Source organism: Erigeron canadensis, chromosome 4 (genome assembly GCF_010389155.1).
Source record: "Erigeron canadensis isolate Cc75 chromosome 4, C_canadensis_v1, whole genome shotgun sequence".
In the NCBI taxonomy this organism is placed as follows: domain Eukaryota; kingdom Viridiplantae; phylum Streptophyta; class Magnoliopsida; order Asterales; family Asteraceae; genus Erigeron; species Erigeron canadensis.
In genome coordinates, this window is record NC_057764.1 from 28885991 (window position 1) to 28912960 (window position 26970).

The 26970-nt window shown below is 32.8% G+C and overlaps 3 protein-coding genes across 3 annotated transcripts; all 3 read right to left on the minus strand.

The window, feature by feature from the left end:
• Positions 1-639: 639 nt before the first annotated feature.
• On the minus strand, positions 640-2665 carry LOC122598166 (protein XRI1-like). The gene is made up of 5 exons (XM_043770766.1): positions 2523-2665; positions 2211-2389; positions 1963-2020; positions 1743-1853; positions 640-1069 (listed from the first exon to the last, which is right to left on the minus strand). The coding sequence occupies exons 1-5, from the start codon at positions 2635-2637 to the stop codon at positions 789-791; spliced, it is 744 nt and encodes a 247-aa protein (XP_043626701.1). The 5' UTR covers positions 2638-2665; the 3' UTR covers positions 640-788.
• A 9674-nt stretch (positions 2666-12339) lies between these two features.
• On the minus strand, positions 12340-15927 carry LOC122596118 (protein NRT1/ PTR FAMILY 8.3-like). Its single transcript, XM_043768639.1, has 5 exons — positions 15751-15927; positions 14324-14426; positions 14030-14247; positions 13387-13943; positions 12340-13308 (listed from the first exon to the last, which is right to left on the minus strand). Exons 1-5 carry the CDS (start codon positions 15799-15801, stop codon positions 12486-12488), a joined length of 1752 nt encoding a protein of 583 aa, XP_043624574.1. The 5' UTR covers positions 15802-15927; the 3' UTR covers positions 12340-12485.
• Positions 15928-22070: 6143 nt separating this feature from the next.
• Positions 22071-25954, minus strand: LOC122596048 (protein NRT1/ PTR FAMILY 8.3-like). The gene is made up of 5 exons (XM_043768552.1): positions 25752-25954; positions 24052-24154; positions 23758-23975; positions 23119-23675; positions 22071-23035 (listed from the first exon to the last, which is right to left on the minus strand). Exons 1-5 carry the CDS (start codon positions 25800-25802, stop codon positions 22213-22215), a joined length of 1752 nt encoding a protein of 583 aa, XP_043624487.1. The 5' UTR covers positions 25803-25954; the 3' UTR covers positions 22071-22212.
• Positions 25955-26970: the final 1016 nt, after the last annotated feature.

The following is a 26970-nucleotide window of genomic DNA, read 5'->3' on the forward strand; positions in this document are numbered from 1 at the left end:
AGCTAGTATAATCGGTTTGGTTCAAAATTTTATATCCGGCTACGGTTGACAAATTAAGGAATACAATTAATTGGGTGGGGATTCTTTCAAGTTTCCAACTTGACTAGTCAAGTTGGAAACATCTTGACCATCAAATTAAAATTAATGGTCAAAATTCAAAAATGATCTTTAAATCTTGACCATTGATTTTCATCCAATTGTCAAAATTGTTAACTTGACCTCTCAAGTTAAAAGCAACTTGAGGGGATCTCTTCCCATACAAATAGGTAGACGTACTAACTCATTGTTATCATATTCAATTATATTATTCAGGTGTATTCTGGGAGCTTAATTCACATTTTTTTTTCTTTGAGAGAAGGTCTGCTCGACGAGCAGTTATCAGTACCGTACTCAAAGAGTTAATTGGTTGACGGAACGTTATTATAGGAATGCCGAATGACTTTGATCAATTTTGGTTGGTATTGACTCATTAATAAGGTATTTGACCTTAAGGTATTTATTTATTTTACGTGGCTCCATCTCATTCTTCATATGGATGAAGTATTATATCATATAAATCATATTAGTAACAACTTTCCAATATGACATGCATATTCAAATCTTGCGATCGTTGCTTCAGACTTCAGAGGCATTACTTGATTGACATATGATCGATTTGATACCTTATATATATATATATATATTAATAATTACTATTTCTAGCGATAAACGCTTGACTTTATACTTTGTACAAGATACAAACATCTATCCTCAGCTCATAATATAACATATGTATATATAGATTATTCTCAGTTTTTTGTCCTGATAATGGTGATTGTGCCCCTCCCATGAGTTTGAATTCGAGTGAGAGCCACCACTGCCTTCCCGGATAGCCCTGGTCCGTCTAGTGAAACCAATCGTCGACAAGCAAAGTCTCCGACCGGGTGCCTCACGGGTCTAGTCGGGGGCATTAAGATCCTCTCATTGATGTCATTTAGGGTCATGTCTCCTTTGAATCCTCCGGGCTTCACCAATGCAAATGGATACACCACTCTTGTTATCACCTTCTTTTTTCTCTCATCTATTCCACCTGTTATGTATTCATCATCTAATTAATTAATTAAACGTCTTATATACATTAATTACTGTGAATAGCGTAATTATACGTAATATTCGATAAATTAATCAAGGTTAATAGATATTATAAACCCACATTATTATTATTATTATGTTTATATATATATGATGGTTTAAAGTGACTAAAGTGAACCATAGTTGGATACAATTCAAATGGGTCATATTCAATAATTAATGCTATTAGAAAATAAAAACAGAATGAAAACAAAGTGTCGTTGTCAATGATATTAGTTTAAGTTAACCACTATCGTTTACTTTTATCTAAGACAAATTTCAAATTTTGGTAAGATATATTTATATATATAAACTTTTCTAATTATTTTTATCCTAAATTAATTGTTTACTAGCAAAATAAAAAAGTTGCCACTATCTAACATGATCTTTTTCAGCATGATCATATTTTTTATACTTATATCTATATCATGTAAAACAATATGACAAATACTTTATACTATACGTACGTATTCGATGACTTTTTTGTGCATGAAGTCAAATATAGCAAGAATGGTCAAAAGCATGCATGGTTTGTTATTGACTCATGCAAGTGAGGTTCCCACTATATCAGTAGTACAGACCACTCACTATAGTGTGTTTTGTGTGTGTGTGTGAGAGAGAGAGACACGTACAGCTAGTGACTTGGTCTGATGAATTGATATTTTCTTTTTCAAAGAAATTGTTGTTGTTGATAGAACTACTCTTGCTTTGTGAAGATGAAGTTGAATTGTCATCACCACTTACTGTAACATAAAAGTCATGCATATATACTATTATTAATTGATGATAAATGAGCAAATAAGTCAACCTAAATAAATATATAAAAAGTATAAATAATTATAGTGTTCGTACCATTAAGCCCACCAAAATTCTCAATTTGATCATGTGTAGCATTGAAATCCCAATAGCTCTGTTGAAATATAAGATCCATTAAGACATGAAATTAATTTGGATGATACTAAAGTATGATTGAAGTACGTAAAATTATGAACATTTAATTAATTATCGGTGACAGCTCTAAACTTAAATTTTTAGGGCCGCCACTTAGTAAGTATACATTGTTAGAAAAAATTTAACTATAAAGATTTTAGAATTCTTACTGGAATTGAGGAAGGTGTTGAATTCTGGTTGTTGGGTTGAAAAAGGTCATCATAAGTCCTTGTTAAACGTCGTCGTTTGGATCTAAATTCGAATAAAGCATCCTCTAAATAACCCGATGAGAGATCGGAATCCAACATTGATTGATCATAGAATTGTGGAGTGATGTTAGTCTCCATACCTACAACATAAGAAAATGTCAAGTAAAATATCATGCACCATGCAAAAATAAAACAAACTCAACAACAAATTAAGCATACACATAGTTATAGTTATAATAATAGAAATAGATATATGAAATATTGTATAATTACAATGAGAGATGTCATGAGTGTTGAGAAGTTGAAAATTGTGGAAGTCCCAACACATGGAAGACTCATGGTTATTTGGATGATTGCTAAAGTAAGTAATAGAATGAAGGTCACCCATCTTGTAAGTGTAAGAAATGAAATGGATACAAATTTGTATATATGAAGAGGTTGTGTAGCTATTAAGGGTTGTACTTTGTGCTAGTTTAGGTGTGCGCCGATAGCACGAATTTCGAGAACCACAAAGGCAAAGTAAGAGTGGGTAAAGAGAAAGGAAATAGAGAATAAAGTGTAGAAGAAATTGTCAGTGAATAGAGAGAGAGAGAGAGTAAAATAAAAGAGAAAAAGGAAAAAAAGACAAAAGTTTAAGGGGGTTTATTGGGATAATCAAAATGTTAGAGGACTACTTTTGATCTTTTGGGGAAGGGTGTGGGAGACTAAATAATTGCGGTGGTTGTTATGATATGATGTTTTGTTGGAGTTGCTCAAGGAAAATTCCAATATGCAAGTGCAATTAAAGCATTTGTGCACCAGACATGCTTATAAGACACAATTCAAATCCTATCTTTTTTTTTTGTGTTTTATCTATCATGTTATACAACATGTATGTAACTTAATTATGTAACTTGTGGAATTTGTATCAATTAAACACACCTAACTCATTGTTGCACTTCATTGTTGCAATAAACTTGAACCAGTTAAAGTTTCCATAAAAAGATGTTTAATTACAATGTCTTCAAATCTAGTTATATTTAACTTTGTCACTAGGTGTAGCTTAACTTTATAGAACGATACTCAATAATAGGTGAAAATTATTTAGGGGTTATCTTTTGATAAAGGTCAATTGATGAGAAGGCACACAAAACCAAAAGTTTATTCATCGATTAAAAACCTTTGTGAAATTTGAAACACGGTCATAAAGATGATATGAGGTTTTGCTTAAATACAGCCCTAAAGTGTATAAATTATTTGTACATTTAGCATAAAATTCAAGGGTGAACTTTTAATATAGAAAGTACAAGTTTTTTATGCACGTTAAATACAGCCCTTAGGGTCGTATTTAACATTTTCTTGATGATATTAATCTTCATTTTCTTCAAAGATTTGAAACTTAGAGCAATTACATAACTTTTCGATACAAAATGATCAACTACCAAATAAATAAACACTTCGTAGTAAAAATAACTTAGATATCATCATCATCATCATCATATTATATATATCCATATTTTTTATAACAAAATCCATATGTATAATTTGACAATTTGTTACAATAAAAATTTAATACTACCCTACAAAACAGTGGTAGTTACTTCATATTCATTTATAGTTGCAATGGTAAATTTCTTAGTACTTTTGATGAATTTGAATGTAAGAATATCTATATTAATACTAAAACCTAATTTCAATGTTTTATCATAAGTTTATAATGTTCTAATTCTAGAAATGTATTAAAAGTTATTTTAGATGACAAATAAGTGATCTCTGAATGATGAATTTTCATCACTATTCACATTTTATATAGTTCATCCATATATAATACGTTATCACAGATAAATCAAATTGAAAGGGTATATATATATACACTTAAAAAAGTAATTATTGTCATCTCTATTCTAGCCATTAATTGAAAGAAATAGTATTGATTCCTAATAAAAATTAAGAATACGAGTATGTGTATTAAGCCCATCTCCATATATACGCTAAAGCACTACTAACTTTGGTATTTTGGTGTAAAAATATCTATCTATAACTAAGACACATAATTAGGTGAGCATTTTACTCCAAAATTTGATACAACAGTAAACATTACACCGAATGTTGATACCATTTATCTTAATCATTATAAATGATGTTCTAATTTCATATTGTAGATTAGTTAGATATGAAAAGTCATTTTATAAAGTACTAGAATTTAAAAAACTCAAATTTATTTTATAGAAATGTTGAAGAGAAAAACAATGTAGAGTAAATATATTTATTATATTATTGGAGTGAAAAACAGATATACAGTCAAACCTTTATAAATTGATACTCGATAAATTAATAACCTCGATAAAACTAATAATTTGTCTAGTCTCAACTTGAAACCAATACAAAATTGGATCTCAATCAATAAAATAATAATATAATATTTTTTTTTTAAATCCCAGTGTATTTATAGTGGTCTCAACGAAACTATATATAATAATAACTAATAGGAGCTTCCAAATTTGCAGATTGCTTAGTAAAAAGTCGCTTGTTTTTTTGTTTGAACTTCAAATCTATATTAAGTTTATCTTTAAATTTTCTCATTGTACTCAAGAGTAGCTGCATTATTTTTTTCGTATTTCAACAAAAAGTTGAGAAGAGTTGTTGTCCTTTACATTGCTTCCTTTTAAAGCTATTGGACATCCTTGACTTTGTCATCAACCAGATTTTGAATGATTTCGCCATAAATTCTTTAATACTTTTTACCTCATAACCTTCATTATTTACATCACGATAATGCAAGCTTGTACAAGTTCTCAGACTCATGAATTTCTTATCCACAACTTACATCGTAAAACCTATTTAAGTTAATAAAATATTAATTTATCGATATAATAATATCTTGTTAAATTGATAAAATATTCCGGTCCTGACATTATTAATTTATATAGGTTTACTGTACATCAATCTTGATGTACTATATGGTACATATATTAGAGATGCTAAAAGTTTAAATTTGGTTGAAAATTGTACCATAAGGCATACTCAAACTTGGGCATGGCAAACTTATCTATGCCTTTCAAAAATCCGTGTTGATTAACTAAAAAAGGCAGTGGGAATTGGTTTGGACCCAAGACGGTACAAATAATGAATCGTACCATAATACTGAAAGCCAATTGTTTGTCAAAATAATTGGTATGGACTAATTGAGTACATAACGAGTATACTATGGGCGATGGGCCAATATGGTACACATGGTTTGCAATTGCAATCCATATTCGTAAACTGACCACATAATTGTCATGGGTTAGAAACTTAGAACTTATCTGTTGGAGTTAGGGGTGTCAATTTCTTATACAACCCGTGACACGATACGTAGTAAATGAGTCGTGGGAAATAAATGGGTCGACATGACTAAATATTTAACATATGGATTGAATTCAAGATAGATTATCATATATATTTGAGTAAATTACACTTTTCGTCCCTGAAGTTGGCACGTTTTTCACTTTTCGTCCCTTAAGAGAAAAAATTACAATTTTGACCTTAAAGTTGGCAGATTTTTTCAATCATCGTCTCTCTCCAAACGTCGTTAAGTTTCTGCCGTTAAGTCGGACACGTGCAACACACGTGAGGGACTGAAACTGCAAAAAATGACAAGTTTATGGAAGAAAACAGAAATTTACTTTTCTGTTGTCATCATCTTCATTTGCTCCGGCTGACTTTCGTTGGAAAATTCTTCGAAAAACTTAAAATGTTGATATCTCACTCGTTTTTTCGAATTAGATCACGAAACCACTACCAAACTTCTCAAAATTAATTTCCGCACGAATTAATTTTGTTTAGGATTCATGCGTAAATTAATTCTGAGAAGTTTGGTGGTGGTTTCGTGGTTTAATTCGAAGAAACGAGTGAGATATCGGCATTTTAAGTTTTTCGGCGAATTTTCCGACGAAAGTCAGCCGGAGAAGATGAAGATGATGACAACAGAAAAGTAAATTTCAGTTTTCGTCCCTGAACTTGTCATTTTTTGCAGTTTCAGTCCCTCACGTGTGTTGCACGTGTCCGACTTAACGGCTGAAACTTAACAACGTTTGGCGAGGGATGATGATTGAAAAAATCTGCCAACTTTAAGGTCAAAATTGTAATATTTTCATTTAAGGGACGAAAAGTGAAAAACGTGCCAACTTTAGGGACAAAAAGTATAATTTACTCTATATATTTAAATGGGTGTGATATTTTCACAACATATTTTAGTGTTACATAACAAATCTATATATTTTACTTCATAGTGTAAAGTTGTAAAACATATATTTTTGTATATGGTTAATTTATGGTGTGAGTATATCATCCCATATCGCTAAAATATCATGAGCTCAACAGTTTTACACGACTAACATCTTTAGTAAGTAGGTTGGCTTAATTCAACATATCAATACAATTATAAAATGAGAAGTTTTTATTAAGATAGTCAACCTACAATTGGTTAACCAGCAGAAAAGAACAATTGCAACCTCTATAATTTATACTCCACGATCTACAGCATTATTATGATATGCCAAATATAGTATTTCATTAAATGGAATTATATTGAATCATTTGCACACGGGGAATGGTTAATCTTTTTAATTTATTAGCCTAAAAATCCTCTAAATTTATTAAATGATGACATGTGAAAATTCAAAGAAGAGATTAAATAAAATACACTTGTCACATTGATAAAGAGTTAGAAAGATCTTTTAAGCTAAAATTTAATACCACTTTGTATAACAAAGACACACTGTTTAGTTTGACTAGTGATTTTGTACATTGACTCGGTAACTTTTACTTTTGACTATTGAAGGTGAATGATTGGAGGGGGGTCGTACTCTACTGCAACAATTTATTCACTTTTATGTTGTGTGGGCCAGACATTCTTTTGCCATTGTGGGGTCAAATCTATAAGAACATATCTTGTGGGTTGGGCCCATCCCATATGCGTGCTGGACTGGCTGAGAATTTTGGATACAAAACCAAATCATCACAGAGTCTTCGGTTGGTGTATGTGGGGTCCAGTACCTTCTAAGATTCAAATTAAAATTGTTTTTGGTCCAATTAGGCATTTAGACCTTTTGTAGCCCATGTGTAGCAACTCTAACATATTTTTAAAAATAAAATAATGAATGTAACATCAGTCTATTTGATCGTTGTGAACCATCTTTCAAGGTTGTTATGATATCATAAAATCTTATAATTTTATGATGGCCAATATAAGTAATTAATCCGAATCTGTAATGGATCTTTGAATTTATAGCATTATAAGATCCCGATCTTAAAAGATCGGTTTGTTACTATTTAATAAGCCCATTCCCATTGGTGACTAATTGGGTTAAGTGACTTAAGTCGGTCGCATAAATAGGATAAAGAAATATTAAAATATCTAACACCACACCAAACGGTTTGGTCGAGCAAACAAAGTCGGACTTTTTAAATATATTCTTTGTCAAGTTGTCCGAACAATAGTAACATTATTACACTAACTTTTTAATTTATTATATTTCTAAACTTTTTTATCTAATAAAATAATTGTTTAAGTTTGGTTGTTGATGAATGTAAAATTTGGTTTTAGTTGAGTTGGGCAGATATAGGAGAGAAATTAGTTTTTGAATAAATAGTATTAATGGGTTGGGTTGTGAATGAGAATGACCTAAAAGATATGTAATAATAATAATAATAATAATAATAATAATAATAATAATAATAATAATAATAATAATAATAGTATAATGTAACGTGTCGTAATGCAAGTCTAAATGAAAAACATAATTACCTTATAGACACTAGAAATACTATTTCTTCTATACAAGTGTACATTAAACAAAACTAATAAAAGCAGCTAGTATGGTTTTCGGCTCCATTCGATCAATTTCATTTGATGACCATTCTGGATTATTTGGCGTGGCTTCGCTTGGCAGCGCCGGTCTTCCATGTGGATACGTCATGTTTATTCTTTTCCCACATAATTTTCATACACATAAGCTGCAAAGTTAGATCAAGTGGTTAACATCTTTGCCTTTGAAGACAGAAGTCATGGGTTCTATCTTCATCCTTTGTTAGGCCGGAGGTCATTTTCTATCTTTAGATAGAACCTTGAAGCAGCCTCTCTACGCTGTTGTGGTAGGGGTAAAGCTGTCTACATCTTAACCTCCCCCATACACCGTTGAGGTATTGTGACCCAAAACCCGTGGAAGAAGGCATTGGACGTTACTTAATTACTTACTATAATACATAATCAGAGGCGGTACCAGAAAAAAATCCCAGAGAGGGCAAAATTAAAAATATGAGAAATATAAATATAAAAGTGGTCAAAATATTAAAAACCTATAAGAAAATTTTTAAATCGATGAAAAATTTAAAAATACATGACAAAATCATTTTTAAGGGGGGCATTTGCCCCCTTTGCCCATGTGGTCACGCCCCTATATATAATTAATCCAACGTGTTTTTAGGTTGTCCTTAATTGTTCTACTTGAGACAAATGATACTAACCTGACATCATGGGTTGTCTCTATGCGCTAAGGGCATAGAGAGACTCGTATATAGGAATGACAATGGGGCCGGTTCGGGATGGGTAGTACTAAACCCGAATTCGAACCCGATAAGAAAAATGGTACTCGAACCAGACCTGATACCCATCGAGGATCTTAATGGAGCACCTATCGGGTCAGAAGGTTCACCCAAAACCAACACCCCGTTATTGAACCCGAATCCTGACCCGAATTTATTGTCACTAACATGTTCTGTATGTGTTTCCTCAGCTTAACTAAAAAACACTCACCATGAAATCTGTGAATGCTTATTCAAGGACTATGGTATAGTACATGAGTGTAGTGACTAAATGCATAGATCTTCATCATTGAATTAAAATTAAAGGTTAAGATTTAAAAATATTTTTTTAATTTTAATCATTGATTTTAATCCAATATAGAGTTCACATCCATCAACTTTACCTATAAAGTTGATATTAACTTTAGGGAATCTTAATCCAAATGCATATGGCAGTGGCGTCGCCATTAATGCTAATAACTTCTTTGAAGTTTTTAAAACTATATGATATATATACTATATATAATAGTCCGGGTCGGGGTAGACATGTCCCAGTCCTTGTCCCGATCTTTTTTATTTTTATGGATTTCGGATTTTCTTATCGAGGCCAGTTCTGGTTTAATTGTCATCCCTATATATAGCACGTCACTCAAATAAGTTTTAATATAGGAAAATTTTCCGCTTAATGACATTATGAAGTGATTAGTCACTAAAAAGTGATATTCGTAATAATTAAATCATGAATGGACCTTGCCTTTCTCATTAATTTCTTTGTTAAAAGAAGAAAAAATCCCAAATCCACTAACTACTACTCAATCTCATATATCCGGGTCTATCGACCGTTTGACATCCATTTATCTATGACTTTATTGTTGTTTATTCAATATCATACATATATTATGAAAGTAAAAGATAACTAGTTTCATTAACCATAACGTGAGGATAAAACGATTTCTTTTATCAAGAAAACATTATCTCTATTTGACATAAAAAGAAGGGATTAGTTTCCTGGAATGTAACTATCTTTGACCGAATGTCTATAGTAGGAAAAAACTAAAGTTATGTGTATTGTATGTAATCAACTCGAAAAAATGTTTATTGTATGTAAAAAAACATACGTAACAACCATATACAGGTGCCACTTGTCAGATTTTAATTGGTTGAAATGAAATGCTTACATACAATAAACATTATTTCAAAGTTGTTTACATACAATACACACAACTTTAGTTTTTTCCTACTATAGACATTTGTTCAAAGTTTCTTACATTCGAGGAAACTAATCCCTAAAAAGAAAAATTGAGTATGATGTTGTCACACAGCCAAATTAGGTGAAAAATCAATCATATCTTAATCTTAATATTTTTGCAATCTTGTTTTGTTTTTTGTGCAAAATATAATAAAAAATCAAATGAGAAAGGTTTTCACCAAAACTTGAAATGTTACAACACCGTATTCATTTCCCCCATATATATAAGCATCAGCCTAATCCTAGCTTATTTGATCTCTATAATATGGTTTCTTTTTTTTCTGTTTCTAGTCGATCAGGGTATTCTTGGTCGAGCCAAAGAAGGAAAAACTGAGGTTTTACTTAGGTTTTTCCTTGCAAGATAGACTAAGTGTTAGGAAAGGCTTAACTAGCTCGACTTGGACTAAGGGTGTGAGGGGGCATTCAATCAGCTTAAGTAAGGGTGTTTAGACATTTAGTTTCTTATTAAGCTCGGGTCGCAGCAGTGTAGGTGTTTGAATGTTTGAATTTGAACTTCAAAGTTGCAGACGGTTATATCCAGGGCGGGATCCTTGGCAACTTTCTGATTCGGTCAATGGTCTCGGTGATCTCTAATATCCTTGAAAAGGCTTAAATTTTAGGGGGCAATGGCAACATTAAAAAGGAGGCCGAATTTGAGTATGAAAGGAAGCTTGTTGGGACTTGGGATGTACAATCCATGTCTTACAATGAGGGAAAAAAAGTATACTTTTAACATCTATATAAGCTTGTGAGCTAGACTTATTATCATATTATCTGAGAGTAGAATTTCATTGAACTTATGTTAGGCTTGAAAATTAGCTCTAAACTGGTGGCAAGATTTGACTAAAAGGTATTATTAATATTAAAAATTAATTGAAATGATCGTGTCTATAGTTTGTTAAAATTACAGGTTTCATACCTACATTTCAAAAATTACGGTTTTCATCTCTAACTTTGAGCTCCATCAATAGTTTTGGTCCAAAAATGTTTGACTCTTTTTTTACCAAAAGTGATGACTTTGGCCAAATTGTTGACTTTTGGAACAAAAATTGTTGACGGGCTCCAAAGTGATAGATCATAAGCATAATTTATGAAATGTAAAGATGATCTTTATAATTAACTCCTAATATAATAAAACTTCGACAAGATACCAAAAAGCAATTCTATCCCCTCAAATAAGTTGGACTAATGAGCCACAAAGGTCACAAGAAACTAAACTTATGGATTTATGATAACGTAACCAGATAAAATTAAGATAGGAATACTACCGAGCGAAAAATTCCCAAATTATCATCTCGGTTAGTGGAAAAAATACCAAGCTATAACCGATTAGGGTTTTAAAACTTGGAAATGGGTTATGCCGCACATAGTTATATTTGAATGATATTGCTAAAGGTATTTGAATCCAATTAATATTGTCAATTGAACACGCATGACAAATTATTATTCGACCCATAATTATGTTACTAGTTTTGAAGAAACACTCGTGAGGACATCTATTGAATCAAAACTTCAACATTCACGGTTTCTTCACTTGCACATTTTGTTCAATACCATGTTAATGCAAGTTATCAAAAAAAGAAAAATCACACGCACATAGCCACTAGACCAAATGCAAGTTGTTTAACAAAGTTCATAATATTATTATATTGTGGTTTCTAATAAACATTTCACATAATCTTAAAAAGCTATAATATAATTTTAAAAAGCTATACTTGTAAAATATGACTAACATAATAACAAGATCAATTGCAGATTTCATTGGCAATGTCATCTATTTGTTTAGCAATATGAAGTTATAGGCATACTTCTTAGTCCTGATATGATTTATTGGCTGCACATGTTTGAATTAAAATGTAACAAAATAAAGAAGATTATGATCCATGTTGCAAGAAGTATAGATCTTGTGTGCTTTAAAGACTTAAAAAAAGGTTAAATTATGATAAGCATGTGGAAAAAGTTGCGGTTACCTTTCATTATTATGTACTGAAAGCACGTAATATACTAATATCTGTGCTTCTAACGGCACGTATTGTTTGAAATGCTAAAGTACGTAACTAAGCAAATGGTCCTGATTTTTGGGCCAAGCCGCCATAAGGCAATTTCATGACTTCTGTTCTGTCAACACCTTTTTGTTTGATTGTTCACAGGCCCCAGTACTCTCCATAGATGAAAAGTTATGGGAATTTGGATTTTAAAAAACCACCTAAATATATGAATTTTGATCTGTATAAATGCATATACATCCAATAGTTAACTACTATGTAGTCACATTGTAACTTATCTTACATGAACTAATGAAGACGGAAATAGAAGTCCAGTATGAATCAAATATTCAAATAAATTCACTGTTTTATCATAAGAAGAGGATGATATCATAAAAGAAAAAGACCTAGAATACAATATGAACAGATTGTGTGGCAACATCATGTTATGACTTGTGATCATGAAGCTACCTTCGACTTGTATACCTTTGCACATATGATATAAACCAACATGTTTAAAAAGCTAAGCCCGGCCAAAAGCCAAAAGAAGTAATCAAGATGACCTTCATTCAAATTATCTGGTATCCAACCGGGCTTCCCACCCCGAGAAGTAATATATGTAACGACCGTCAAAATGAAAGAGCTAAAGTAATTACCTAAAGCAGTGGTCAATAGTGACAGCGCACTACACAAGCTACGCATGGCATCAGGTGATTGGTCATAGAAAAATTCTAGCTTCCCGATGATAAAGAAAACTTCAGCAGCGCCTAACAATATATACTGAGGTGCTTGCCAGAAGACATTCATTGGTACTGCCACACTTTGGTTGACCAAATCATGTGATCTTGCAATATCAAGACGCTTTATCTCGACCAATGCTGCAGCCGCCATGCAAATAATGGAAAGAAAAAGACCAATACCCATTCGTTGAAGCTCAGAAAACCCCCTTCCTTCACCTGTGAATTTCCTAGCTATGGGTACAACAAGTCTGTCATAAATTGGTACCCAGATGATGACACTGATGAAATCAAAAGTCGTAAGAGAAGCAGCAGGCAAGGTGAATGACCCAATACGGGTGTCCATCGCCATTCCTTGCTCCACAAATAGTGTTGACATTTGCGCATAAACAGCAGCGAAAACGATTCCTGTTGCCCAGATTGGAAACATCCTGATCAAGATTTTAAATTCTTCTACCTGTGTTACAGTGCATAGCCTCCATGAATTTGAGTATAATTCATTTCCATGTTCCATAGATGACACAATCGCAGCTTTATCAAGGCACCTAGAAAACAAATAACAGAAAATTTCAAAGGACAATCGATTTTGAAATCTCGACAAACACCCATCTCAAGAAAATTACTTCAACTCATCAGTATGCATGATTTTCCGACTCCCACCAATTGCAGAGACTTTTTCTGGAGTTTCAAACAAGAGAGAGCTATCGATAGGAACTGGCATATTCCTTTTGTGAAATGATGCAACCAAAACCTGGCAAATTCTTGTAATAGGGCTGCCCCCGGGCTTCTGAAATCTATAAAGAGGGGTTCCAGCAAAGAAACTAAAGATAGCAACGCCCATAAAGAATGCAGGGATTGCAAACCCTAAGCCCCATCCTTTGTTTTCTTGAATCCATACTATATATGTACCTGATACCAAGGCCCCAATGTTGATTGAAAAATAAAACCAATTGAAGAAGGATCCTTTCCTCACCTTCTCCTTTGGATCAGTGTCATCAAACTGATCAGCCCCAAATGACGAAACACATGGTTTGATCCCCCCGGTTCCAAGTGCAATGAGGTAAAGCCCGGTATAGAAAAATGCATACTGAGAAGGGGTAGCTGAAGGGCACATAGCACCTACACATTCAACGGGCTTCAAAGCAGGGATGGATGCCGAGAGAGTCAATGTGCACATTCCCTGTATGGGAAAATTTGGTCAGATACGATTACATATAAAGTTTTTAAAAATAGAAAAAGTTAGAAGTTTAAAAGTTTGATACTTACGATGAAATATATTACAGAAAAGACAGCAATAGTCCAATATCTTCCCCAATATGCATCTGCCAAGACAGCACCAATAAGTGGAGTAAGATAGCAAGTTCCTTGCCACGTTGTCACATTACTGGCAGCAACAGCATTTCCTTGATGCAATTTTTTGGTGAGGTAGCTGATGAGATTAGTGGATATCCCGTTATAGGCCAGACGCTCACAACACTCGTTACCTGTTTTTAACTCTACATTGTTAATATACGAATAAACTTAATAAATACATGAAGCACAAAGACAACGAAAGAGTACCAAGTATAAAGGGGCATGCTTTCCAATTTCCAGAATTGCTTTTCAAAACAGGTTGTCCTTTAATGTCGACTGACCCATCTCCTGTATACAAACTGTTTTCACTCTACATAGGAAATCAGATGTAAAGGTCAGGTCTAAGTTTGCACTTATGATAGTCAAGCATAAATATTTCACTGCTACTCTACAAATTGCTAGTAGAAGAAAATCATAGCTATAATATTCGTATACAACATTTATAATCTACAAATCTTTCATAATACCTAAAGGATACTTCCTATATGTCAACCATATTCAAAACTATGTTGTAGAATCTGAATAGTTGAAAATTAGATTAAGGTCAAAGACTATATTTTGGCACTTAAATAAAATATAGATATATCACAGCCCACCTGGACGTTTGTGGAAATGTATGTGATTAGGTGCCCGTATAAGTCCATTGTAATTTAGAAAAGATGATCGCTTAAAACCTTCCCTACATTCCCAAATAATAACGTACAATTAGGACTGTCCATCTGGAAGAAGCATCAGTCTTCCGACTTTGTGACTATTCTACTATTTGATCGTGATACGCTTCCTGTGTAAAGAGTGAGTATACCCTCCCAAAGTCTTGGATCAAACTTGGACTGATAACTTGAAAACGTAACATCTATGATCTAAATAATTTTACTGTAATAGACAAATAATTTAGCACGACTTAAGTCCTCCACAACGTTAGCTTAGCAGTCAGAATCACAAACATGCAATACAAGTTCACGGGTTCAAATCGCAGCCTAGTACTATAATTTGCACAATTTATATTCTCCACAGACACCACGGGACAGGTCAATGTGGCCCGAAAGGTGGATTAGGATATCGTTTTATAATTCAATTCAACTTTGTTTTCTTTAAAACTATCATTTTTACACTATATATATATATATATATATATATATATAACAGATCAGATCTTCTCATGTTGTCTAAAAATACAGTGGTCCCTTTTATTTCAGACCAAAACCGAGTTCCTTAATAAGTCAAAAATGAGAAACTAAGATCTAAATCTAACATATTTTTGTAAGCAGATAATGCTATTGAAGAAACCTAGAGCATTCAGAGTGGAGCCTTGATCACATTGTGATCACAACATCAATATCACACCGAACCTTTTAACGGACCACACTGACATAGTGTGGTCTCCTTCACACCCACCGAGTGGATCACGCCGTGACAGATCACATTGTAGTATGAGAAAGACAAATGAATCATGATCAACAACAAATATCTAACTATGAAGTAGTAATCAAAACCAATGCCTTTGGATTCTAAGTAATAATTATCAAAATACTCGAACAAAAAGTCAAAATCCAAAAGTTAATAAACAAATATATATGGTTGAGATAAGTAATACGAGTATTATTATTCAACAGTAAAAGTAGATATTAACTAACCTCAATCAGACCACCTTCCAACAACAATCTATCTTCTTCATGGCGCCCCATCAAAATATACGTAAATTTTGGTGTGTGTGTGTGTGTGCGCTTTTGTTTAATGTAGATAGGAGGAGGGAGAATCTGGGTGTTTTGTCTTTTTTAGTAAAATAAAGGATAAAAGATTTTCCCATAAAATACAGCAGAGTGAGAGGGACGTCTCAAATTAACTACCAAATTTTATTGAGGGAAAAATGTGGAAAGGATTCCTTTTAATCACATGACTAGAGTCATTGTCATGAGTCATGTTAATGTTAAGATGTTGTTGACCCTCAATCAAAATCAATGGACAAGATTAAGATGTCTTTGAATCTTTTCCATTGATTTTCATTCAGTGGTCAAGATCTCTATAATTTGACTCAAATTGAGAGGTCAACTTGAGAAAATCCTCTCCCAAAAAAATAATGATGGGAAAATTACATAAATGGTTTAATCTTATAAATTTTATCAGACACTTTCATAAAATTTGTCTATATATTTTCTCTTATAAAACAAGTTGTCTCGCTTGTTAATAACTTGATATGTCTAAATTATCTAATTTTTTTATCCATTAGTTTGAATATTATCACTAATATACATATAATATCCTTAAATCTCAACAATTCATTTTCTTTTATCTCCTTAAATCTCAACCACTCATTTTTTTTCCTCTCTCCTACATAAAACATTATATACCTCTAATTCATTCAAAATCTTTTATTTCAAAACCATACATCGATAAATTATAAAAGATATATGAGTGTCTTTAAAATTTCATGTTTTTCATTAGAGAGGTCATTCAATATATACTTTCGACGAATTTTTAAATCTGATGCCGGAGCCCGTATTTGGTTATCATACTCTATGACTTATCAGCACTTATGGCCTATCACTCTATATGACTTATCACCACTTATGGCCTATCACTCCTACCATATCACCGTCGCAACGCGTGAGTAATTTCTCTCGTTTGATTAATAAATTTTTATTACTCAACTTTTCAGGTAAGAAACAAAACTACTTAATCAAATTATGACAAGTGTAATGGTGTTTAAATTTTGTAACAAAAGTTTTCTATGTAAAGTAAAAAAAAGTTTATGAATTTGTGGGTTGAAAAGAAACAAAATCTACGGGTAAAAAGAGCAATTTTCTTTGTGATATTGTTGATAGCATTTTGATTAGTTTTTTTCATTCATTACTTGTTGAATGTAAGCGACTAAATATATAAATAATATCAAATAATAGGTAATTGGCGGTTATTAAGTCAAAAGAAAAAACATGAAATTTGATAGAATGCATTAAGTTCTTAATTATTAAATTTATCTATATTATCTTATAAAAGAGGAACACCTTTTTTTTATATGAAAAGATGATTTGAACCGACAAAAATACTCATCTTCTTTATTCACTAATCTAAACATTTCCACCTAATATACCTATAATACCCTTAAATCTCAACTACTTATTTTTTTCTCTCCTCAAATTTCTACCACTCATTTTTTTCTCTTTTCTCCATAAATCATTATATACCTCTAATTCATTCAAAATCTTTTATCTCAAAAAACCGTATATCGATAATTATAAAAATTATATGGGTGTTCTTAAAATTCATGCTCTTTTATTAAAGATGTCATTCGATATACTTTCGACAAATTTTTAAATCCGATAGCGGAGCTCGTACGGCTAAGGCATTTGACTATCACACTCTATGACTTATCACGTCTTATGACCTATCACCCACCATCTCACCGTCGCAACGCGCGAATACTATCTCTTGTTAAGTAAAAAAGAAACGGTGCCTTATATTCATCTTTTATGTTGTTGTTCATATACATATATAGGTTTATATATTATAAAATATAGTTTTGTGTGTGCATGTATAACTCAAGCCAATAATCATAATTGTCTTTTTTGTTTTTCCATCTTCTCGATCTGTAAAGTTTTAAATTTAGGTAGAAATTAATATTATGTATATATGGCCACAATATCTAAGAGAAAAAAATATTTTAAATTTTTGATCTTGGTCATTGAAAATCATAAGCTTTTAAATCTTGACCTTTAAAATTCAAAGTCAACTTTCTAAAATCTAAAAGTCAAAAGATAATAAACAAGGTAACTATTTAATTGCATATTAATAATACTAATGCTAATTATTCTTAGAAGTTTTGAATTCGTGTACCAAAAAAGAAACACGACAATGATCAGTAACAACATACTCATCAATCACAATTTCATAATTAATTACATTATCCTTAACAATTTATATGACATTTGAGTTTATATCATTAAAAAAAACATAACACTTCTCATTTCAAAGTACCCCCATAAATATTTATAATAACATAAAAATATGGGGTTTGCTAAATACAATCCTTAGGGCTGTGTTTAAGGTGCATAAATTGTTTGTACATTTACCATGAAAATCAGGGGGCGAGCTTTTAATACTTACTCTTTATTTTTTACCTTTCAAAATAAACTAAAAAAGTAAACCTCAGCATAAAAATAAAAGTCATTTATAGACTAATATTGGAAAGTTAATGAATATACAACTCTTTTAGGTTTATATATTGATTAATTTTATTTATTTATTTTTTTAATCACAATATTAATTTAGTACCAGTAGACGTATTTAACTAACATAACTATGTTGTAAACTGTAATTACTTAAACGTATGGTATTTACAATTGAAATTTTTATATAAAAATTGACCAGTATTTAAGGTATTTAATGTACTTTTATTAAATTTAGAACCATGACAATATTAAAAAAACATGCCTTTTAATTTTAATACCATTTGGAACTTCAACATAACCTTATTTCTCTATTAATTGGTAATTCCATCTGAAATGAAATACAGGTAAAAGTAAGGATGTTCAATTAATAAACAATAGCTTACTTCAATTTAGAGTTAGGTCAATTCTACAACATGAAATGTGAAACCAAAATCAATATCGAAAATCAAGAATCAAAATTGGAAATTATAGATATTACAGCTACAATGTATAAATACAATGCGAAAATATAAACAAGAATCGTATCCCCACAATGCGTAACATGGTTAATAATTTATCAAAAGATTTAAATTTTTAGTTAAATCAAATTTTAAAATGATGCTTATAAATTTTACGTATGAAATCGGGTGAGGGTGACGATGGTGCACTTCACCAAAGATCGACTTTAAAATTTCCAATGCACGGATAAATAACTTTATATAGAACAAAAGCTAAAATAAATATGTTTATAATTATGTAAACAGGTTTAGGTTAACTGATTTGGATTAACGGGTTGAAAATAACCAACCTGAACCTGACTTGATATCAAAATCGACTTGAAAATCTCAACCTGCTGTCAAACCGAACCCGCCACCAACACAAAAAAATCTGGTTTGCAATGGGTTAGTGGGTTAATTTCATATCACATAGATTGGTGGGTTGACATGTTAAATGGGTTAGTGAGTTGACCTCAAGTAATATAGATTGGTGGGTCGACAGGTTGAATTGAAATCAAAATGAGTTATGGGTTTTGGATCAAGTAAGTTGATGGATTGACCTATTAAAAAACATTATATAAATTAAATTATATTTAGGTTAACGAATTGACTTATTAAACCAAATGGTCAACTCAACCCTGACCCACAAAAAGTCAAGTTGACGGGTTACTAGGTCGAGATTCACAACCCTAACCCAGTTTTCTGAGTCGGTTTTAAATCAAATTTCGGGTAAAGTCGAGTATTGACAATCTTAATATATATCAAACCGACTCTATATATCTTATATCAAAAGTTGTGCAAATTTAAGACTTTATTTAACATTATACTCGATTTCATAATAAATTTTATTTCTGAATAAAATGCTTATAAATTTACTTGGTAACCCGGTCGCCGACCGAGTATTAAGCTAGTTATTTGATGGTGGTGACAGATGATAGTTATTTTGTTGAGTATATTGAAATGAGAAGGACTTAAAAGAAAAGTATTGAGAAATTTAATGCGTATATATAAGGTATCACTGAAACTTGATATAGTTTGATTGGGTAATTTTGTTTTCTTATTAAAAAAATTATGTGGTAAGAATTAGCAGGCCAAATTGGTAAATTTTCTTATAAGTGTATATAAATAAGATTAGCATGGTGCTCACGCAATGCGGTGGTGGTGGCTGAAATGCGGTGGTGATGGGTGGCGGTAGCGACTGACGGTGGTGACGATGAGTATTGTAGGCTATTGATGAAAATGTAATTAATATAATGGTTATATAGTTATTTTAAAAGCTGGGGGACTGATGGTGTATTTATTTCATTTATGGTAAGGGTGTATTGTATTTAGGGTATGTTGTTTTAATATAGGGTATTTTTAAGATTTTTCCCCTTATAACTTTCAACAAAGGATTTATTTTTTTTAATAGGGAGAATAGATATATAACTTAGAATTAGATTATTCAAGTAACTTTCCCAAAAAAGATACCACTTAAATAATTCTCATAAATATTTTTCTAAAACTAAATTGGACTAATTTTTGTCCTAACCTCATCTTTTGATGTTATCACATATATATTACGATAGTTAGGAAATTTATATTATGATCATATAGTTAGAAAGATTAGTTGAGAGGTTACGAGGATGTTTGGGATTGAGTTTTAAAAAGATTATCTAATTATTGTATTTGCATAGTGCAATTAATGGAAAAAAGTGTTTTGCAAAGAAAAGTGATTATTTGCGTTTTCACATAGACAAACCACAGTTTTGGAAAAACAATTTTTAAATACAAAATCTTTCATACATAATCAATTCCAAACACCCCTATATCATTTCTCTTTATAAAGATATATAAATATATAGGGGCAAGGATGTAGTCGAAAAAACCATAGGCACATTCTATCGGCACAAATTGGCAAATCGGTTTCTTACACCATCTTCATCGGCACATTTTGGCAAAGAGGTATCGGAAAGGCAAATCGGCTATGGAGCCAATAACATTTTTTTTTTCTTTTACTTTTTAAATTTTTACCCCCTTTAACCTATAAAATACACTAAAATAATAAAATCTTACACTTTTACTAATAAAAAACACAATACATTACTTAAAAAAAAAAACACATTACACTTATTAAAAACACACAAAGAATAAAAAGCACACTTCTTAGAGATAAATAAAAAAGCAACATACATTAATCACGGTTTCTTTACGAACTTCCTAGAGCAAAGTTCTCCAAATTCTTGACATACCAAGGTTTTGGCCAGCTAGGGTCGTATGTCGGATAATTAACTTCATCGACGATTTTGTCTTCACTGCAGTTTTGATAGTACATGTTTGCCCAGGTGGGTTGGTCTCCGAACGTCTGACCAGCAGACCCAATGTTTTCAATAGTAAGTTGCAGCCGGTTGAACTTCTATAAGTAGGTAAAGTTGTGTTCTTCGAGCTTGGAAACCTTACGCTTGGGTGCCTGTATTTCAAATATCTTTTCTCCACACCATTTCCGTTTATCCTTTTGTTTTTGTATCAGCTCTGACATTTGTGCTCAAAGGAGGTCGTCCTCTTCGATATCTCGAGATAAGCGCCTTCATCTCGTCGACGATGATACGGATCGGCGAGCATAGTTTAAAGAAGAAGAAGAAGCCATTTGGAAGTGGAAAAAAAAGGAAGTAAAATGTTATAGTAGAAGACTAGAGATGTTTGTGAAATGGTAATGAAATGTATGGCGAAAATTATGATAAGCATGTGGAAAAAGTTGTGGTTACCTTTCATTATTATGGACTGAAAGCACGTAATATCTGTGCTTCTTAACAACACAGATTTTTTGAAATGCTAAAAGTAAGTAACTAAGCAAATGGTCCTGATTTTTGGGCCATACCGCGATAGGCAGTTGCATGACTTCTATTATGTCTATACCTTTTGGTTGATTGTTCACAAGCCCCATTAGACATGGGTAAAAATTTCGGTTCCTCATGAACCGGAACCGGAACCGGTTCTGGTCAACAAACGTGGGATCGATTTTCACCAAGGACCGGAATCGGTTCGGAACCGATTTTGCTGAACTTTGACCAGCTTTTTTTTTCCCGAGAACTGGAACACGTAAGGAACCGATTTTTGGTACCGAAAATTGGAACCGGTTCCAAACCAACGGTTATTCAGGAACCGATTTTTTTACCCATGTCTAGGCCCCATTACTCTCTACAGATGAAAAGTCATGGGAATTTGGATTTTGAAAAACCACCTAGATATATGAACTTTAATCTGTATAAATGCATATACATCCAATAGTCATACTACTATGTATTCCATTGTAACTAATCTTACATGAACTGATGAAGAAGGAAATAAAAGTCTAGTATGAATAAATATTCATATAAATTCACTGTTTAATCATAAGAAGATGATATCATAAAAGAAAAAAACATATAACACAATATGAACAGATTGTGTAGCAACATCATGTTATGACTTATGATCATGAAGCTGCCTTCGACTTATATAACTTTGCACATACGATATAAACCAACATGTTCAAAAAGCTAAGCCCAGCCAAAAGCCAAAAGAAGTAATCAAGATGACCTTCATTCAAATTATCTGGTATCCAACCTGGCTTCCCGCCCCGAGCAGTAATGTATGTAACAACTGTCAAGATGAAAGAACTCAAGTAATTACCTAAAGCAGTGGTCAATAGTGACAGCGCACTACACAAGCTACGCATTGAATCAGGTGACTGGTCATAGAAAAATTCTAGCTGCCCGATGAAAAAGAACACTTCAGCAGCGCCTAAAAATATATACTGAGGTGCTTGCCAGAAGACATTCATCGGTACCGCAACACTTTGGTTGACCAAATAATGTGATCTTGCAATATCAAGACGCTTTATCTCGACCAATGCTGCAGCCGCCATGCAAAAAATGGAAAGAAAAAGACCAATACCCATTCGTTGAAGCTCAGAAAAACCCCTTCCTTCACCAGTGAATTTCCTAGCTATGGGTACAATGAGTCTGTCATAAATTGGTACCCAGATGATGACACTGATGACATCAAAAGTTGTAAGAGAAGCAGCAGGCAAGGTAAATGACCCAATACGGGTGTCCATCGCCATTCCTTGCTCCACAAATAGTGTTGACATTTGCGCGTAAACAGCAGAGAAGACGATTCCTGTTGCCCAGATTGGAAACATCCTGATCAAGATTTTAAATTCTTCTACCTGTGTTACAGTGCATAGCCTCCAAGGATTTGAGTAATATTCATTTCCATGTTCCATAGATGACACTACCGCAGCTTTATCAAGACACCTGAAATAGAAACCAAATAACAGGAAATTTCAAAGGACAATCGATTTGGAAATCTCAAGAAACACCAAAGTCAAGAAAATTACTTCAACTCATCAGTATGCATGATTTTCCGACTCCCACCGATTGCAGAGACTTTTTCTGGAGTTTCAAACAAGAGAGAGCTATCGATAGGATCTGGCAGATTCCTTTTGTGAAATGATGCAACCAAAACCTGGCATATTCTTGTAATAGGGCTGCCCCCGGGTTTCTGAAATCTATAAAGGGGTGTTCCTACAAAGAAACTAAAGATAGCAACGCCCATAAAGAACGCAGGGATTGCAAACCCTAAGCCCCATCCTCTGTTTTCTTGAATCCATACTATATATGTACCCGAGACCAAGGCCCCAATGTTGATTGAAAAATAAAACCAATTGAAGAAGGATCCTTTCCTCACCTTCTCCTTTGGATCAGTGTCATCAAACTGATCAGCCCCAAATGATGAAACACATGGTTTGATCCCCCCGGTTCCAAGTGAAATGAGGTAAAGCCCGGTAAAGAAAAATGCATACTGAGAAGGGGTAGCTGAAGGGCACATAGCACCCACACATTCAACGGGCTTCAAAGCAGGGATGGATGCCGAGAGAGTCAATGTGCACATTCCCTGTATGGGAAAATTTGGTCAAATATGATTACTATCTTATAAAAAAGGAGAAGGTTAGAAGCTCTAAAATTTTGATAATTACGATGAAATATATAATAGAGAAGAATGCAATAGTCCAATATCTTCCCCAATACACATCTGCCAAGACAGCACCAATAAGTGGAGTGAGATAGCAAGTTCCTTGCCACGTTGTGACATTACTGGCAGCAACAGCATTTCCTTGATGCAATTTTTTGGTGAGGTAGCTGACGAGATTAGTGGATATCCCATAATAGGCCAGACGCTCACAACACTCGTTACCTGTTTTCAACTCTAGATTGTTAATATACGAATACACCGAATAAATACATGAAGCACATAGACAACGAAAGAGTACCAAGTATAAAGGGGCATGCTTTCCAATTTCCAGTATTGCTTTTCAAAACTGGTTGTCCCTTAACGTCGACTGACCCATCTCCCGTATACAGACTGTTTTTACTCTACATAGAAAATCAGATGTAAAGGTCAGGTCTAAGTTAGCACTTATGATAGTCAAGCACAAATTTTTCACCGGTACTCTACAAACTACTAGTAGAAGAAAATCATAGCTATAGTATCTACTATGTTAGACATAAAACATCTATGAACTACAAATTTTACAAGATACCTAAAGCATACATTCTATATTTTAACCATTTTCAGAACTCTGTTGTAGAATCTGGATAGTTGACAATTAGATTAAGGTACCTGAAAGGTCAGGTTAAAGAATATATAATGTCACGTTAGAGAATATAAAAATATATACTGGACGTTTGTGGAGATTTTTGTAATCAGTTGGCCTTATAAGTCAATTGTGATTTAGAAACACGATAGCTTAACATTTTCCTTACGTTCCCAAATATTATCGTACGAATGGGACTGTTCATATCAAAAAAATATCAGTTAGTCTTCCGACTTTGTGACTATACAACTATTTGGTCGTGATAGGCTCTGTCCCGTATTATTACCATTTTCGACACTGTCCTATCCATCCTTCTTCTAATACAGGTTTCCTGTGTAAACGATGATTATACCCTCCCAAAGACTTGGATCAAACCTTGACTGGTAACTTGAAAATGCAACATCTAAATGATTTACTGTATTACAAATGATTTAATACGACTTGAGTCCTCGACAATGTTAGCTTAGCAGTCAGAACTTACAAACATGCAATACAAAGTTCATGGGTTCAAATCCCTGCCGAGTATCCCTTAGACTAAAATTTGCACATTTTATATCATCCACAGGGACCACGGGACCAGTCAGTGTGGCCCGAAAGGTGGATTACAATATCGTTTCTTAATTTAATGTATCTTTTTTTTGTTGCTACATCATTTTACGGATCAGATACTCTCATATCTACACCCGACTAAAACAAACTAGCCTCCCATTTTAAGCAAATTAAGCATTTTCTTAAATATTCCCAAAATACCCCTACTCACCCCTAACACATCAAACAAACGATCACTTATCTCTTTCTCATACACAGACATCAACACCACCACCGTCCATCATCACCGCCGCCCCACCGCCACCACCAATCGTCGCCACCGCCACTACCGCCTTACGCCACCAATCCTTCATCCACTCTTTGACCAAACTGTTGTCTCCCTTATGGTCGACGTTCTCTCCTCTCATCCTTGTCTAAAACTAAAGTGGTCCCTTTATCTCAAACCAAAACCGAGTTCCTTAATAAGCCCCACTTTTTATTTTTAATAATCAGACAACATCATGACACTAAATCCCCAACTGCTTGGCATGCCGCAATTAGGGGTATATTTTGTAACATCTGTTTGTAAGCAATTAGGGGTATATTTTGTAACATCTGTTGTTATCACAAATTCACAACATCAACATATTTTTGAGATAATCTTTCCTATTCAAGATACTAAGAGAAAGTCATATAAATCATCATCAACAAATAGCTAACTATAAATCAGTAAATCAAAACCAATACCTTTGGATTCTAATAAACATCAAAATACTTTAATGTAAGAAAAACATATAGTTGAGATAAATAATATCATTATTATTATACAGTATAAAATAAATCTTTACCTCAATCAGACCACCTTCCAACAACAATCTATCTTCTTCATGACGCCCCATCAAAATATACACAAATTTTGAAAGAAAAAAAAAACAAAACAAAAAAAAAGTTATCAATTCGTTTTGTTTCTTTTCTGAATTTTGTAAGTATTAGTATTAAAATATATATTCCAGCTTTTGCCGTCTAAAAAAGGAAAAGACAGGAGGAGGAGTGAGAATGTTGGTGTTTTATTTTTTTTTAGTAAAATAAAGGATTAAAGATTCTTTCGTAACAGCAAGTGAGAGAGACGTCTCAACTCTCAAATTAACAACCATGTTTTGTAAAGGAAAAATCAAAAATGCTTCGCAAATATTCTTTTAAAAATTCTTTTAAATAATACTATTAAACAGTAAAAGTAGATTTTAACTTCAATCCAACCACCTTTTCAGTTAACAACTATCTATCTTCTTCATGGCGACCTATCAAAATATACACAATTTCTTTTATTATTTTTTTTTTTCGTTTTGTTTAATGTAGATATAAGAGGAGTCGTGAGAATCTGGGTGTTTTTTTTAGTTAATTGCAAAAATGGTCCTTGTGGTTTGTACCTATTTGGAACGGGCGGTCCCGTTTCGATTATCGTTACAATGGGGTCCCTGTTTTGACTATTTTCACAACTTTGGTCATTTTGACGGATCCGTTATGAAAAGGCATTAACTGTGCACGTGATGGACACGTGCAGGGGCATTAACGTGATAGACCACCCACTATCTGGTTCCTTAAAGTAGTACTACATTCGAATTTTTTTGACGTACCCTAGTTCTTTAAGCATAGCTTCTAGCTCGTGAACAAAAAACTCATCCCCATCTACGGAGTCCACATAGTTGACCTTACCATGGATGAATTTTCTCATTAGACCCTTCGTGAACCACCAAGCGTGATGGATTTTCAAAGAAAAGTATGTAAAGGTTACACCTATAAAAAAAATACAAATGTACTTATAATTTTAGTATAAACAATCACATACATGTATTCAATGTATACAATATATTATATACGAACACATACATTCATGAACAATTTTGTTTAAAAAGAAAACCAAAATCATTCACGATATCCAATCCGCATTCCATGAGGCAGTAGTTTTTCGAAGTAACCATGGCATTGTTGAGCATTAATCGATTTATGGGGGTGATGATTTAGAGAGGTTTTGTAATTGTTTTTTTGGTAAATAGAATTTATGGTTTT